Genomic DNA, 15,922 nt, shown 5'->3' on the forward strand with positions numbered 1-15,922 from the left:
TATTCAAATTTTCTGAGTTCCCGTCATGGCTCAGTGGAAATAAATCTGACTGGTATCTGTGAGGACGCAGGTTCGATCCCTAGCCTTGCTCAGTGGGTTAAGGATCTGGTGTTGCTGTGACTGTGGTGGAGGCCAGCAGCTACAGCTCCAATTCTACCCCTAGCCTGGGAACCTCCATATGCCGTGGGTGTGGCCCTAAAAAGACACACACACAAAAAAATATTCAAATTTTCCATGATTTCTGGTGCTAACAGGACAGATGTTTCAAGGGACAAATGAGGCCAACATACCTTCCTTATTAACCCTGCAGAGCTATAGCACAGAAGCAGATAATGGACCCATTTCACCCGGAAAAAGTTAAAATGTGAATAGCAGCTCATATTTGATAAATGACCTTTGGGAAGGATTTCCACCTAAAACCGTAAAAAAAAAAAAAATTTTTTTTTTTTTTTTTTTTTAAATCTGGTGCTCAAAGAGATAGAAACCCACTTATAAAGCCCAGTAAAGGAAATGTGAGGTGATCAGCAGGTGTATACAAATCCTGGTAGATTCTACTGGGAAACGCGAAGGCCCTGCCCAGGAGGCGAGGTTTGAACAACCACAGATACGTCAGCGACCTCTAGGATGGCTCCTGACCCTGCAGGGGTTTGGGGCCCGAGGCCCTTGGCATCAAACATGCCTTTCCTTTTTGAGTCACTGATTCGAATGGCATTTCTTGGAAATGGAGGTGGATTCTTTTTCAAGCGCATAGAAAAAGCCACCCTAGGCACGTTGGGGGGTTGGCTGCCCTGAGCGCACTTTTAACTGCGGAGGAAAAGTGATCGCAGGAAACCCATAAAGAGGCAGAGTCCTCAGTGACCTTGAGCCGAAGGGCATATGTTCTAAATGCCCTCCTTGGGTGGTCAGCCCTGGGAAGGTGCCCCCCTAGTTCAAGGCACATTCCCCTACGGGATAAGCTAGGACACGGAACAGTTGTTTTTCCATTCAACTCAATTCTGTCCTCAGTGTGGACACTCCGGAGGTACTTGCAGCAGGAGGTCCTGCCAGGTCCTGCAGGCAGAACTGTTCCTCCCATGGGGATGAGGTCGCTCGTTTCCGCTCCGTCCGGTGGGGGTGGGGGTGGGGTGGGAGGGGAGGTAGTGCTGCTGCCTGGATTACCCCACAGCCGTGTATCTCCCCTTAATCCTCCGGTGGAGCAGAAAGGTAGCCTGAGACGCCTGAATTGTCTTAATTCCTGGCTGTTCTGCCACATATAAAATACGGACGAGTCTCCTTACCCAGTGAGTTTCTGCAGTCAGCTTTCACAGAAGTCAAGCCATTGGTTCAGGGGAGAACAAAGCTGCAGGAAACATGGAACTTTCTTACCCCTTCTTGAAAATGCAAGTCATGTTGCCTAGAAAATACTTTTCTCCCTTGGTGATCTGCACCCTGCCAGCGCTGGAGCTATGGAAGAGGCAGCTGAAGTTATTCCAAGAAAGCGGTGGAAGTTTGGTAATAAAAGGAAGTGACATTTCCCCCCTGCCTCCAGGCTGGGTTCCTGGGAGTGCAGAGGGCCAAAAGGAAACTGCTCAGCATGGGGAGGTGATTCTTTGCTGGCCCCCTGCCCGCGGGCCAGGCGTCCTAGCCGTGCTGGGCACGCGAGAGAGCGGGGCCGTGTGCAAAGACTCCCAGTGCTGAATGCAATGTGATGAGTAAGAGGATGCCAATTGGTTCGATAGGTGTAGGTAAACAAGAGCAAATATATCTAGAGCGGTGTGCAGCCTGCCCAGGTTCCTGGAGGCTTGGCTGATAGCCTCTCCGGGGCTGGCTCAGGGGCAGAGGGGAGAGTGCCTGACTCAGCAGGTGCCTCCCCACCCTGCCCCCGCTGCTAGTCAGGAGGACGCTTTTCAAGTGTTTTCATCTGATGTGACCAGATAGCCTGGAGAAGGTGAACCGCTGTCTTGGGGGGTGAGAGTGTGACCATGGACGCTGCCATGGAGAGAGCTGGGGACCAGATGCCCGGGAGCTCCGAGTCATCCTGCCTGGCCACTCTGGATGACCCACAGGTGATCCTTCTGTCTGTCCACAAGCAGTGGTCCTTCAGGAGGAGTCCTGGGGCCAAGAGCTCCACCAGGCCAGTGATTTCAGAGGGGGAAGACCCTCTCTCATCAGAGGCAGAATTTCCACAGAAGGTTTTGAACAGAACACAGGAAATTGGTTCCAATCAGGTGAGAGTCATTGCATAAGGGCTGAAAAGCCGTGAAAGCTTTTTTTTATCCTCCAGGAGAGGGGGGCTGCTCTGGGGTAGGGGGTGAGCCAGGAGTCTGGATGAGTCTTCCAGAGAGTGAGTCCCTGGTGTGGTAATCTTGAGTTTTGTTGCTTCTTAATTTCAGAATATTCTGTAAGCCACTGTGGGGCAAAAGTTTCCCAAAACGCAAACCAGAAAAAATAGATCTCTCCCGTTTTTATTTTTTAACATGTGTACCTTATTTTGTTAATCTTCACATTTCAGCTAAATAAACATTTGAAACTGCTGCTGCCTAATGAAACTGCTCTTCTTAAGCAAGTGAAAGGTTTGTTAACCCAAACGTCAGGTCATGTTCAAAAGCAGGGCAGTGTAACTAACATTTTGTGAAAATCGTGCTTCAGTAGCATTTCCGGGTGGGGACCTTTCATTGACCTGGGTAGATGGAAAAAAAAAAATTAGGTATAAAGGAAAGCTTTCTTAAGTCCTTTGCTCCTTTAAGAGTTATTTTTTCACTCCGCTAGCCTGGGAACTTCCATATGCTGCAGGTGTGGCCCTAAAAAGCAAAAAATCTTTTTAAAAAGAGTTGTTTTTGTTTCCTCTGGTGTTAATTGTTTAAAAAGTCTTTAAAACTAAAGGAAGTCTAGAGATGTTTGAAATGTACTGTGCAAGAGATTTATGAATGTTGAAGGAGATTTATGAATGTCCATCTGTCCAGTGCGGTCAACTTTTATGTTTCTAGTTGACTGTCTTAAGATAGCAAAAAATATTAAGTTTTTTTGTAAAAATGCTTGAGAGCATGTCTTTATTTTTTGTCTTTTTTTGCCATTTCTTGGGCCGCTTCTGCGGCATATGGAGGTTCCCAGGCTAGGGGTCCAATCAGAGCTGTAGCCGCCAGCCTATGCCACAGCCACAGCAACTCAGGATCCGAGCCGCATCTGCGACCTACACCACAGCTCACGGCAACGCCAGATCCTTAACCCACTGAGCGAGGGCAGGGATCGAACCCGCAACCTCGTGGTTCTGTCGGATTCATTAACCACTGAGCCACGATGGGAACTCCGAGAGCATGTCTTTAAAATGTTCCAAGTACTACTTGACAAAATCCAGCCTATGTCTGAGATATTCTAATGATTTTTATTTTATTTATTTGTTTGCTTTTTTTTTAGGGCCACACTTGCAGCATATGGAGGTTCCAAGCTAGAGGTCGAATCGGAGCTGCAGCTGCTGGCCTACACCACAGCTCACGGCAATGCTGGATCTTTAACCCACTGAGTGAGGCCAGGGATTGAACCCGTAACCTCACAGTTACTAGTAGGATTCATTTCCGATGTGCCACAACGGGAACTCACTTTAATGATTTTTAATGGCCAGTTTTAACCTCATGTGACCAGGAAAGCAACTCGAACCTGGCCAGAGAGCTTTTTGGGAAGTAGGGTCAGGCTGGAGGCTGGGATAGAGGCTCAGGGTAGAGGCCAGGCTGGAGGCCAGGGTAGAGACTGGGCGAGAGATGCAGGCGCATAGGTGCACCTTGCCCTTGGTGGGCTGTGAGTTGTGGCAGGTGGGTCTTAAATGCCTCCAGTTTCAGATTCCTCGTTGAAAAGTGGAATGAGAAGTCCTGCCTCTCAGAGGTGTAAAAGCATCTGCGAAGTACTGTATAGGCCACAATCGTATCTTCCCTGCCAAAATGATGTTCAGAAGATTCCCACCTCGGAGATGTATGGTGCTCTCTGAATGTCTGGTAGAACATGTCAGCAGTTAATCTCTCTGAGCACGTTTGCAACTATTTTTTTCTGAATATCTGATTGTAAAACTAACACCTGCTCATTGTACAAAACACATTTAACATGAGGCGAGAGGAATGTAGGAAAATATAAAGAAAATGAAAGCAGCCATTGCTTCAGCCGTTTTCCTACTGCACGCGTGAATGTGTGTATGTATATGTGAGTTTGTGTATAAGTACGTTGATTTGGTGTTTTTTACTTACTATTTTGTGGAGATATATATTTATGCATATAAACACGTACATACATAATATAATTTAGATTAATTTTCCCCAAATGGGGGAAACGTGTAGTGGCTGGTTTATGATGATAAGAACCAAACTGAAAGCCAGTTACAATTGAGGACCTGTTTACTGTTAACAGTGTGTTGACTCAAAGTCTATTATAAATTAAACTCTGGAGCTACTTGAGAGCTAACTTATTTTGTACTTGGCATATGGAAGGGACTTGCTCATGTCACCTCATTTAATCAACTTCCTCCTTTAAGAGACAGCAAACTGCGATCAAGAGGTAGGTAATCTGCCTGAAGGATTTGATCCCGGGTCTGAGGACAAAGCCCTTTGCTTTTCTGTTGGCACAGGGAAGCGTTTAACATGCTGGCTGAGACAGGGTTTGAAAATAGTCGCGTATTGGAGAGCGCTAACATAATATATAGTGAGTAAAAGTTAGCTTGCAGGTGGTGCATGAGTCACAAAAGATGCAGGTAAGGGCTCTGAAGAAACATTCCAAAATTGTGTCTATGGTTGTGGAGTTGTGCACTTGTATTTGACATTGCTCCTACAGTGTAGCGTACAGTTCTGTACGATTTAGGCTGAAGACATGACATTGAGCAAGACGTTTTTTCTATGTTTTGGACAGGGGGAAATTTTTTTTTTTTTTTTTTTAAGGCTGAACTGGTCAAGACGCAGTCTGGAGCAGGCATCTCTCTCTGCTGTGGGTGAGCCTCTCCTTTGCCCTGGCGGCAGCAGCTCCGTGGCTGGGCTGAGCCTGGTGCGGCTCCTGGGCAGTTACCCCCCCCCCCCAGAGCTCTCTCAGGGCAGAGGAGAAGGCGGGGGCAGGGGCCTGGGTGTTCTGCCCCCCGCATCCTGTAGGCTTCCCTGGGTCTCTTGTTACGTCTGGAGCCCAGGACAATCGTCTGGAAAGGAACAGGCTCCTTTGTCTCAGAATCCCCTTTGGAGAGTTGCGGGAAGTCGAGGCCCTGGCTCTTGTTCCAGTTGGAGGGTGCAGGGAACTTGCCCTTCCTCCCAAAACCCCTGCCCAGGCTTCCTTCCCTGGGGCCCTCCTGACAGCTGCAGCCACGGTGGGCCTCTGTGTTGAGTGTCTTCATCTTCCACTGGGGGGGCGGGGGGAGGCAGCGCATGGGTCTGGGGGAGGGCGCCGTGGAGCGCGCGAGGACAGGCGGAACCGGAAGTGGATTTCCGTGCAGGATGCAGCCATGTTGGACGCACTGACGGATGGACGGCTGTTTGAGAGTGTGAGGCTGTGGGCTTAACATTTCAAGAAAGCAACACCCGGAATTCTGTGCTGGGTGAGGGGTGGTCAGGCTGGGTGTTATTTTTGCCTGGGTGAAATCAAGACAACCCAGCTGGCACAGACCTATCCCTGCTCAATAAAGGATAAAACTGGATGCATTGGGCAATCTAGTCACTTAAAAAGTCACGAGCAAATTGTCGCGGAACCGTCATGGTCAGCAGCATGCAGTATTATTCACTAATGGAGACCTTCTCCTCCTATTTATTTTCCCCTAAAATTAGTATCAGCTGGATATAAACATCAATAACAAAGTACAGAAGTATGGATTTCTTCCTCTTTAGAAAAAGAGGTAGTGTTCTCCCCCCCCCTTTAATTTATCGTGGATGTCTTAACATATCAGGACATGTAAATTCACCTTTTTTTTTTTAAACCACTGCATAAAATTCTCTTGGATGGCTACTTTATGTAGCCTGTTCTCTACAGAAGCATATTTAGATGGTTTCCATATTTTAACTCCCGGGTGTTGAAGTGGACATTCTCATGTCATGGTATATCTGTTTGTTGAAATTCTCAGAAGTAGAATTCCTGGGACAGAGGCAGTGGACATTTAATATTTTGACAGATAGTGCTTAACTGCTCTCAAAAAGTTGGGTAAAATTATTTATCTATCAGTGGTTTTTGAGGACTATTTTTTATTTTTATTTTTGGCCGCAACCATGGCGTGAGGTGAGATCCCATAGTGATTTTGATTTGCATTTCTCTGATGATCGATAAGGCTTAACACCTTTACTGTATCTGTTGGTTATTAGTATGTTTTTGGGAAAATGTTCGTTCACTTCCTCTTCCCACTTTTTTTTTTTAAGACAATTTTTTTTTTTTTTGTCTTTTTTGTCTTTTGTCTTTTTTTAGGGCCACACCCGCAGCATATGGAGGTTCCCAGGCTAGGGGTCTAATCGGAGCTGCTGCTGGCTTACCCTAACCCTAACCCACAGCAGAGCCACAGCAATGCCAGATCTGAGCCGCACCTGCGATGTCAGATCCTTAATCCACTGAGCAGGGCCAGGAATCGAACCCGCAACCTCATGGTTCCTAGTGGATTGTTTCCTCTGCGCCACGATGGGAATTCCTCCTCTTCCCATTTTTTATTGGATTATTTTTTTCCCTTTGGTTGTATGAATTCTTTATGTATTTTGAATATTAACCCCTTATCAGAGATGGATTGCAAGTACTTTCTTCCATTCCATAGATGTCTTTTAATTTTGTGGATTGCTTCTTTTGCTGTGCAGAAGCTTTTTTAGTTTTAGGTAGTTCACAGTTTAGCTTTTATTTTGTTTATGCTTTCCATTTCATATCCAAAAAAATCATTGCCAAGACCCATGTCAAGGAACTTTTGTCCCTATCCTTTAGTCTAGGAGTTTTATGGTTTCTGGTCTTACATTGAAGTCTTCAATTCGTTAGAGTAAATTTTTGTGCGTGGTATAAGATAGTGGTCCAGTTTTATTCTTTTACATGTGGGGAATGGTTTCTACCACCATCTGTTGAAGAGACTGTCTTTTCTCTGTTAAGTGTTCTTGGCTCCCTGATCACGTGTCAGTTGATGTCTATTATGAGTATTACTTTTGAAAAGGTTTATCAACCACTTTCATTGCTTTTTCTGAGGATTAATTTAAGTAGCAAATTCCTTTCATGCCTTTATAGAGTAGCTTAAATCATAAACATTAGGTTTATACCTAAGTCTTTCAGAGTACTGTTTGTTTTCTGTATAGTGGGTCATACCTCTAATTCCAAGCAGAAACTACTACATTCTTTAGCCATTATATTATATGCTTGTGTGATAAAATACTAACTGCATTATTTCATCAAATATGATGACCATAAGCAATTTACCAATAATAATAATAATAATAAGCACAATCCCAAGTTCTTTGACTTTCGTCACATAATATAAATTTCTGAATTAACATTGCTGATGTTGCATTTCTTTTGACCAGTCATAATATTTTAGGCCTTTTATATCACCAGCTTATCATCATTCTGGGAAATGACATAGGGAATTATGACTTAGGATTCTCACTTAGTCTGCTAAATTCAAATGTTAAAAAAAGATTCCAGATAATGAGAGTTGCTTAATAGTGACAGGCCTGCTATTTAAAATGTGTTTGTTTAGGAGAGGCTTGAAATATAGTGTTATCAGAAGATTCTGAAGCAGAAAAGGATGCCAGTAATATATAGGCCCAGGGAATAATTGTTAAAATAGACGTAAGTTAAAAGCCGTGAAATTCTCTGGAATGGTGGGTAGTGAAGCTGTGTGGCGTGAGATTGTGATGGGGTTTCTGAGGTGCCATTGGGAAGTGCTTCTTGGAGAGGTCTTAGAGTTTGTGAATTTCTGAATTTGATTTTATTGTACGTAGAACACAACCTATGTTGTCTCTATGTATTGAGTTTTGTTCATTTTATTCCCTTTTTTCTCCTGCTTAAATAATGGATATAGTGCATCCAGTTTCTCAGTAAGGGTCAATATTTTTCCTCACTGTGATTAAGAAACCTGCAGTAAAATGGTCACTTGTATGGAATTTACCAGAAAGCAGAGTCAGCACCAGAGCTGGGGGTGGCCCTGGGGCCAGGGGTCAGAGGTCAGGTTTAGCACACAGCCCAGGCACACTGTCCACCCTCTTCAGGGACTGAACTCTTCCCTCAGTATTCGTTTGTGGTTTCAGTAGATAAAATGTAAATGATTCTCATTGGAAGCTCTTTCTGGACCTTGAAACAATGTTAGAGGACAGTGTGAAGGGGGTGGACTTCAGTCGGTGGAATGTGTACATGAGTCTTAACGATTAGTTCTTATCAGTAAAACGGTGGAAAATCGTAAGTTCCCTTCCTACTTCCTGGGCTGCTTTTAAAGATCAAATGAGGCTGTGTTTATCTTCATAGTAGTTCATTTTCAAACGTTTATGACGTTAGCTTTTTTTTTTTTTTTTGTCTTAGGGCCGCACCCACGGCATGTGGAAATTCCCAGGCTAGAGGTTGTATTGGAGCTATAGCTGCAGGCCCACGCCACAGCCATAGCATCACCAGCTCCGAGCCAAGCCACATCTGCAACCTACATCACAGCTCACGGCAGCGCCGGATCCTTAACCCACTGAGCAGGGTCAGGAATCGAACCTACATCCTCATGGATACTAGTCGGGTTCATTACCGCAGAGCCATGAAGGGAACACCGACATTAGTCTTTTGAGTCCTCTTAGCTTTCAGGCCTCCCTCCAGTGGGCCTTATTGTTACCTCCTTTTATATCTAAGAAAACTGAGGTTTGCATTTGCTCAGACGAACCGGAAGCTCATACCCAAGACTGTCATACTGACACATCCCTTCAAGAGATTCACAGCAAATAGGAAGGGCAGATATACTCAAGTAGATGTGAAAGTGTTCTTTAGATGGTAAAGCCCTGTAGAAATAGGTTATCCTGGAGTTCCCTTGTGGTGTGGCAGGTTAGGAGTCTGGCGTTGTCACTGCAGTAGCTTGGGTTACTGCTGAGGCACAAGTTTGATCCCTGGCCCAGGAACCTCCACATGCTGTGGACATAGCCACCCCCCGCAAAAGTCCTCTGTTCATCATTGCTGTCCTCTTTATCACAGTGATAATATACATTACTGTTACTTATATTAGTATGGTTTAACCAAACATCTTCCCTGCCTTAGAGAAACTGAAAAAAAAAACAAAAACCACATTTGTTTTCTGGTATAAAAGTAGTACTTTTTTGGTTTTTTTTCATTTAAGTTTTAAAAATTGGAAAATATAGGAGTTCCCTTGTGGCTCAGCGGAAATGAATCTTACCAGCATCCATGAGGACACAGGTTCGATCCCTGGCCTCGCTCAGTGGGTTAAGGATCCGGTGCTGCTGTGAACTGTGGTGTAGGTCACAGACTCGGCTCGGATCTGGCATTGCTATGACTCTGGCATAGGCTTGTGGCTACAGCTCCGATTCGACCCCTAGCCTGGGAACTTCCATATGCTGCAGGTGTGGCCCTAAAAAGCCAAAAAAAAAAGTACACACATTTAAGTTTTTCTTCTCCATTGATTTTTTTTTTTTTTTTTCTTTTCAGGTCTACACCTGCGGCATATAGAAGTTCCCAGGCTAGGGGTTGAATCAGAGCTGTGGCTGCCAGCCTACACCACAGCCACAGCCGCAGCCACACGGATCTGAGCCATACCTGTGACCTGTACTACAGATCATGGCAACACCAGATCCTTAACCCACTGAGCGAGGCCAGGGATTGAACCCGCATCCTCTTGGATACTAGTCAGGTTCTTAACCTGCTGAGCCACAATGGAAACTCCGTTCCTTCTCCCTCGATAAGTAGAGTTTCTAGAAAGTTGGTTGGTTATCCTCCTCTTCCACGGACAGAGAGGAGATACCCTACAAATCTAAGTGTTCCTTACAGAAAGGCAGCTCTTACTTGGTTTGCAGAGCCCTTTCAGTGTCTGCTGTTTACCAGAAAATAACTAGCTTAAAACCGTATGCCAAGAGCTGTGTTTTAGGGTGGAAAATTCTCCCCTACAGTAGGGTGGGCTGTTTTTCTGTTGTTGTTGTTTTTCATTTTGCTTTTCTGCGCTATAGTCTCTCTTCCTGTAATTAACATGGCTCAATACCAAAACAAAACAAAACAAAAAACCCAGCAAGCAAGCAAGTTCCCATGTGGCACAGTGAGTTAAGGGTCCAGTGTGGCTGCAGCTGTGGCCCAGGTTGAAACTTCAGCTTGGGTTCGAACCCTTGCCTGGAAACTTCCACATGCTGTGGGCACAGCCAAAAAAGAGTAGTCTTCAAATTTCTTTTTTAAAAAAATGAAAGCCTGCTGGACTTCGAGCTGGATTTAAATCCCAGCCAGGTCACTTAAACGACCTTGGATAAACCTTTGAGTCTCTTTCAGCAGTAAAATGGTGATAAGAATATCCACTTACAGAATTATCTTGAGCATTAGGGATATAAAATGCCATCCTCATGTAGTAACACCAGCAATCATTAAATATTTACTATTTTTGGGTCCGTATACATGTGAAAAAATCAGGTCCTTTTTGTGTTTCGAATTCCAGGAAAGTTCGGGTGTATGGGGTGGAGGGTGTATACCAGGAAGGGTGCCAGCATGTTTAATGTTTTTGCCTCATAAGTTGAGGGTGTTCCATATCCTTCAACGTGAAAGAAGGCTCAGGATAAGTGGGTGAGTGGTATCCTATTTAAGGCTGATGGGGATCCAGGCTCTCAAAAGTGGCTCGTGGTCCTTCTGTTGTGCACATGCAGATGTTGCTCTTTGATTTGTGATCACAGCCATTTCTTCTGACGCATGTCATTTCTGGGCTTTGCAATTTCAGTCTGGCTTTGACAACGTTGAATAAAACTTGCCACCCCGTTTCCAGTTTCTTCATTCCAAACCGGCCTATCTAAAGAGCTTATTTTCCTTTCTTGTCTCCATCGTAGTGTATCAATAATTTATATTCCTTTGCCTGTCTTTTCTTTCAAAAGCCCTGGCACTCTCAGCAAATTCCATGTGACCTGGGCGCCTAGAGAGGTAGCAGAGAATTGAAATTCATTTTTGGATTCCTCTTTGTTGAATGACCCTGTTTCCAGGCCCTTCTCTTCCTGTGCCAACCATACTAATAGTTAATTACAAATTCAAAAGCCAGCACCTAAGAGTTCCCTGGTGGTGTCATGGTTAGGACTTGGCACTTTCACCACTGCAACTCCAGGTTCAATCCCTGGTCTGGGAACTGAGATCCCACATCAAGCCACTGCACACTGAGACCAAAAAAAATAACAGTAACAAAAGCTAGCAACCTGGTGTTGGGCCTGCAGAAGAAGCCCCAGATGTTTGTCCTCGAGGAGTGTGCCATTTCGTGGGACTTAGACAACACCGGGAATTCCATCCTGTTGGACCACGCTCTGCACCCTTGGCCCACCCCTCAAGTGCTTCTGATGAGCCCTTGAACCTAAACGTGTTTGTTTGAACTCAGTAGGAGAGTTTCCCCCCCAAAAGAACGGAATGAAAAGCTCACACACTATGTACATATGCTTAAAACGATCCAAACACCCAACAGCTGTTAGGAGGTTGCTCCTAAACCAGCAGGTGTGCTGGTGTTTCATAAAATTCTGTAATTTGCAAAGCTTTGTCTCCTATAACTGCTTGTCCTTAGAAGCCTGCCTGTCTAAAAGGAGGACAGCCTCTGAGTATTGTTTGCTATCAACAAATAGCATCCAGCACTTGTGCACACTCTTTTGGCAGGAACATAGAATCCATAACCCAGGGATTAAGAGCCAGCATTGTGGCTTGGGTTTGGTGCGTTGTAGCTACACGTCGGACCAAGAAAAATAAGTTGGATAGTGAATTGTTAGGGATTTATTTTTCCAGCAGACCAAGTGATGAAGAGTTATGTCTTATTATAAGGAGGTAATTTCTGCTTTACCAAGATACTGTATTAAAGTGAATATCCTTAGTATGTCTTCTTAGTTTTTCCGTCATCTCTTGCAGTTAAAGAAGTATTTGTTCATGTCAGTTACAATCAAGTCACTGCTGTGGATCTCCTTTGCGCTCACGTTATTTTGACTTTTAAGTTAATTACTTTTTAGAATTTGGTAACGCAGGTACATTGTATGGTATGTTGTACTGTGAAAAGTAACACTTCCTTCCACTCCTCCACCCCAGCCGGCTGGCCCCTTCAGCTGCCCAGTCTGCAAACTCTATACCGGTTTCTTACGTATTCTTCCAGAGATCACGCCATCCATACATAAACATCTATGTTTATAATATTCTTTTTCTCTCACAAGTCATGCCAGCATGCCCTGATGGACTTATTTGGTGACTCTGCCAATGAATTACACCTCCTCGTGTGTAAGCCTTGCGTAATTCTTATATATTTATATATATTCTTTTTAGGGCTGCACCTGAGGCATATGAAAGTTCCCAGGCTAGAGGTCGAATCAGAGCTGCAGCTGCCGGATCTGAGCCACAGCAACGCAGGATCTGAGACGTGTCTATGACCTACATACACCACAGCTCACGGCAATGCCAAATCCTCGACCCACTGAGTGAGGCCAGGAATCGAACCTGTGTCCTCATGGATGATCGTCGAGTGCTTAGCTCATTGACCTACAATGGGATCTCCAGTTTTCTCCCATGTTGGCTGAACTTGGCCATGTGACTGGCTTCGGCCAATGGTGGATTAGCAAGTGTGATGCAAGCAGAGGCTTGGTAAGTGCTTGCACCCTGGGACTTGTTCTGTGGGAATGCTCACTATTGTGACACTCCCTCTCAGAACCCAGAAACCCCCAACCGTGAGGTACCCAGCCTAGCCATGTGGAGAAGTGACATGGAAGAGAACCCAGGTCCCTGCCAATGGCAGCCAGTTCCATCTTGCCAGCCCTGTGATGAATGAACCATCTCTTGGAAGTGGAACCTCCAGCCCCATTCAGGCCACCCCAGATGATGCTGTGTGAGGCAGAGAAGAGTTTTCCAGGCAGAGCCCTGTCCCAATCAAAAGACTGTGAGCTGCCCCCAAAATTTAAAGGACCAAGTCCTGAAGGGAGGTTTCGGGTGTCGGCCAGAGTGGGGAGGTCTCTTGGGACCTGTGCCCTTCCTCTGCCTCCCTTGTAGGCCTGTCACGCTCCCCTTCCTATAGAAACCATCACACCTCCTAGGAAAGAAAAGCCTTTCACTGTGGTGGGCAGTGCCTTCTGGGTTCAGAGTCACACAAAGTCGGAGGTAGGAGGAGCCCCTGAACCCTTCCACCTGATGGGTGGTGTCTTCGCAGCTTGATGGTCTGTTCTCTTGGGATGTTGTGACACCAGTGATGCTGTTTTCCGTTTTCTCAGTGCCAGACAAGCCGGGAGATTTTAGAAAAGCTTTAGTTGTAAGGATAAAAAATGTTCTTTCTTTTCCTTTTAGATCCTGTCGAAGCTTTCCTGGCCCACCCATGCCCGGGAGCCCAAGATGAAGCAGAGTTTTGCCTTTGACAACTCTGGCTACGAGGAAGGCCTGGACGGCGTGTGCCCCTCCCAGACGGCCAGCGGCACCATCCGCGTCGGGGGCATGACCTGCCAGTCGTGTGTGAAGTCCATCGAGGGCAGGGTCTCCAGCTTGAAGGGCATCCTAAGCGTCACGGTCTCCCTGGAGCAGGGCAGCGCGGCCGTGAGGTACGTGCCCTCCGTCCTGAGCCTGCCTCAGGTGTGCCGTCAGATAGAGGACATGGGCTTCGAGGCCAGCGTGGAGGAGGGAAAGGCTGCCTCCTGGCCGTCCCGGGTCTCGCCCGCCCCGGAGGCCGTGGTCAAGCTCCGGGTGGAGGGCATGACCTGCCAGTCCTGCGTCAGCTCCATAGAAGGCAGGCTCAGGAAACTGCAGGGCGTCGTGCGGGTCCGCGTCTCGCTGGGCAACCAGGAGGCGGTCATCACTTACCAGCCTTACCTCATTCAACCCCAAGACCTCAGGGAGCACGTGAACGACATGGGGTTTGATGCCGTCATCAAGAACAAGGTGGCCCCTGTGAGCCTGGGACCTATTGACGTCGGGCGGCTCCAGAGCACCCACCCAAAGGCGCCCCCGGCTCCCGCTGACCAGAATGGCAGTAGCGCTGAGAGCTCGGGGCGCCAGGGGGTCACCCTGCACCTGAGAGTGGACGGGATGCACTGTAAGTCTTGTGTCCTGAACATCGAAGAAAATATAGGCCAGCTCCCAGGGGTGCAGAGTATTCGAGTGTCCTTGGAGAAGAGGACGGCCCGGGTCCAGTATGACCCTTCCTGCGTCTCCCCGGGGGCCCTGCAGGCGGCCATCGAAGCTCTTCCTCCCGGGAATTTCAGAGTCTCTCTTCCCGACGGCGCAGCGGAAGGGACAGGAACAGATGCCAGGTCTCGCCCACACCGCTCCCCCGGGCCTCCCTGGAGCCCCCCGGCCCCCGGCGTGTGCTGTACCGCGGAGCTGGCCATCAGAGGCATGACCTGTGCGTCCTGCGTGCAGTCCATCGAGGGCCTGGTCTCCCAAAAGGAGGGCGTCTACCACATCTCAGTCTCTTTGGCCGAGGGACTGGAACAGTTCTCTATGACCCGTTGGTGACGCAGGCAGAAGAGCTCCGAGCTGCGGTGGAGGACATGGGATTCGAGGCCTCCGTCCTGGCTGGTACGTGGTTGATGCGCGAGGGCCACCTGGGGGCACCTCCTCTCTCTCCTGTCCACCGTGGGGACAGAATTCCTCAACTTTCCCTCGTGGGCTGAGCTTGTCGGGACAAAGGAGCTAGAATTCCTGCGTGTTTATTTTATTTTTTAAATTTTTTAACTTTTGGCTGCACCCAAGGCATACAGAAGTTCCGGAACCTGAGCCACAGCAGTGACAACATCACAGCAGTGAGTCCTTAACCTTCTGTGCCACAGGGGAACTCTAGCCCTGCTTTCTCCAGAGGGAACATTATCATTTTCTCTGCAATTTCTCTGCTAAACAAAACATGATCTCGCCACCTGGAGCCCGTTCTGTTGAAGGTGGGAATTAAGGAAGGGGTGTGATGATTTCCACTGCCCCCGCCCCTCCCGTGGCTGTGAGAAGACGGCGGCAGCGTTTGCAAAGCGAGGTGCCCATGAGCCTTGACATCAGGTCACTAGACGTTTCTAGGGGGTGGCTGTCCTGCGCCCCCCTCACTGACGGGCTAGCTGGCCCTTGGCTTGCCACTTCCCTCGCTCAGAAGCCCTGCACACGGTCTGAGCACCTTTGGCGTTTCAGCCACACGCCAGGCCTGCGTGAGCAGCAGGCTGCTGAGCAGTGGGGCACAGTGCCTCCTAAGAGCTTACGTGACAACGAGGAGGAGGGAGGATAAGGAGGAAACTCTGCCGGGCGGCAGGTGTAAGCCCGGGAGGGCGCCTTGGAAGGGCTCCTGGGGGGAGAGTGGGACTGAGCCCTGGGAGATGCAGAAACCCAGCTGCCTCCCGGCTTTGCAGTGTCCCAGCCACCCCCCAGCCCTGTCCCACGTGGCTCCCAGCAGAGCCCTTCCTTGGTCCCGACAGGGGCGGGGGGCGCTCAGGTGCCTGCACCCACCCCTGAAGGGGAGAAGCTCGGCCATATGGAGTGACTGGGCCCCATTCTGTGCTTTGTTTTTGTACTAAGTTTCGGGAAGGAGTTTGTTTTGTTTTGCTTTAAAATAAGAATCAATAAGGAAAGTGACAGAACAGTAAATCCCGTACTGAAAAGGTGAGGCGTGCAGTATGGAGCTGTCATCTGCTATATTTGTGTGAGGTTTAAAGGCTGAAACAGTGGAATCAGGTGATTAGCAGTAAAAAGAAATTTGCGTTGAACTACTTAATCCAGAAAGATTGAACTTGACTGAGGAAACTAGAAAGAAAATGGATTTTTATTGGCCAGAATAAGGAGAATTATGTTTAGCTCAAGAGGTATTTAGGGCACCAGATTTAGCAAA

General features: G+C 47.3%; 1 protein-coding gene across 1 annotated transcript in view; it reads left to right on the plus strand.

The window, feature by feature from the left end:
• The window catches only part of ATP7B (ATPase copper transporting beta), a 49,522-nt gene continuing 34,082 nt past the window's right edge, over nucleotides 483-15,922 (plus strand). Inside the window, 3 exon segments of the mRNA XM_021065286.1 lie at nucleotides 483-2,207; nucleotides 13,414-14,542; nucleotides 14,545-14,637. Of these exon segments, the coding sequence (XP_020920945.1) occupies nucleotides 1,962-2,207; nucleotides 13,414-14,542; nucleotides 14,545-14,637 (1,468 nt within the window). The 5' untranslated portion in view covers nucleotides 483-1,961.

Source organism: Sus scrofa, chromosome 11 (genome assembly GCF_000003025.6).
Source record: "Sus scrofa isolate TJ Tabasco breed Duroc chromosome 11, Sscrofa11.1, whole genome shotgun sequence".
In the NCBI taxonomy this organism is placed as follows: domain Eukaryota; kingdom Metazoa; phylum Chordata; class Mammalia; order Artiodactyla; family Suidae; genus Sus; species Sus scrofa.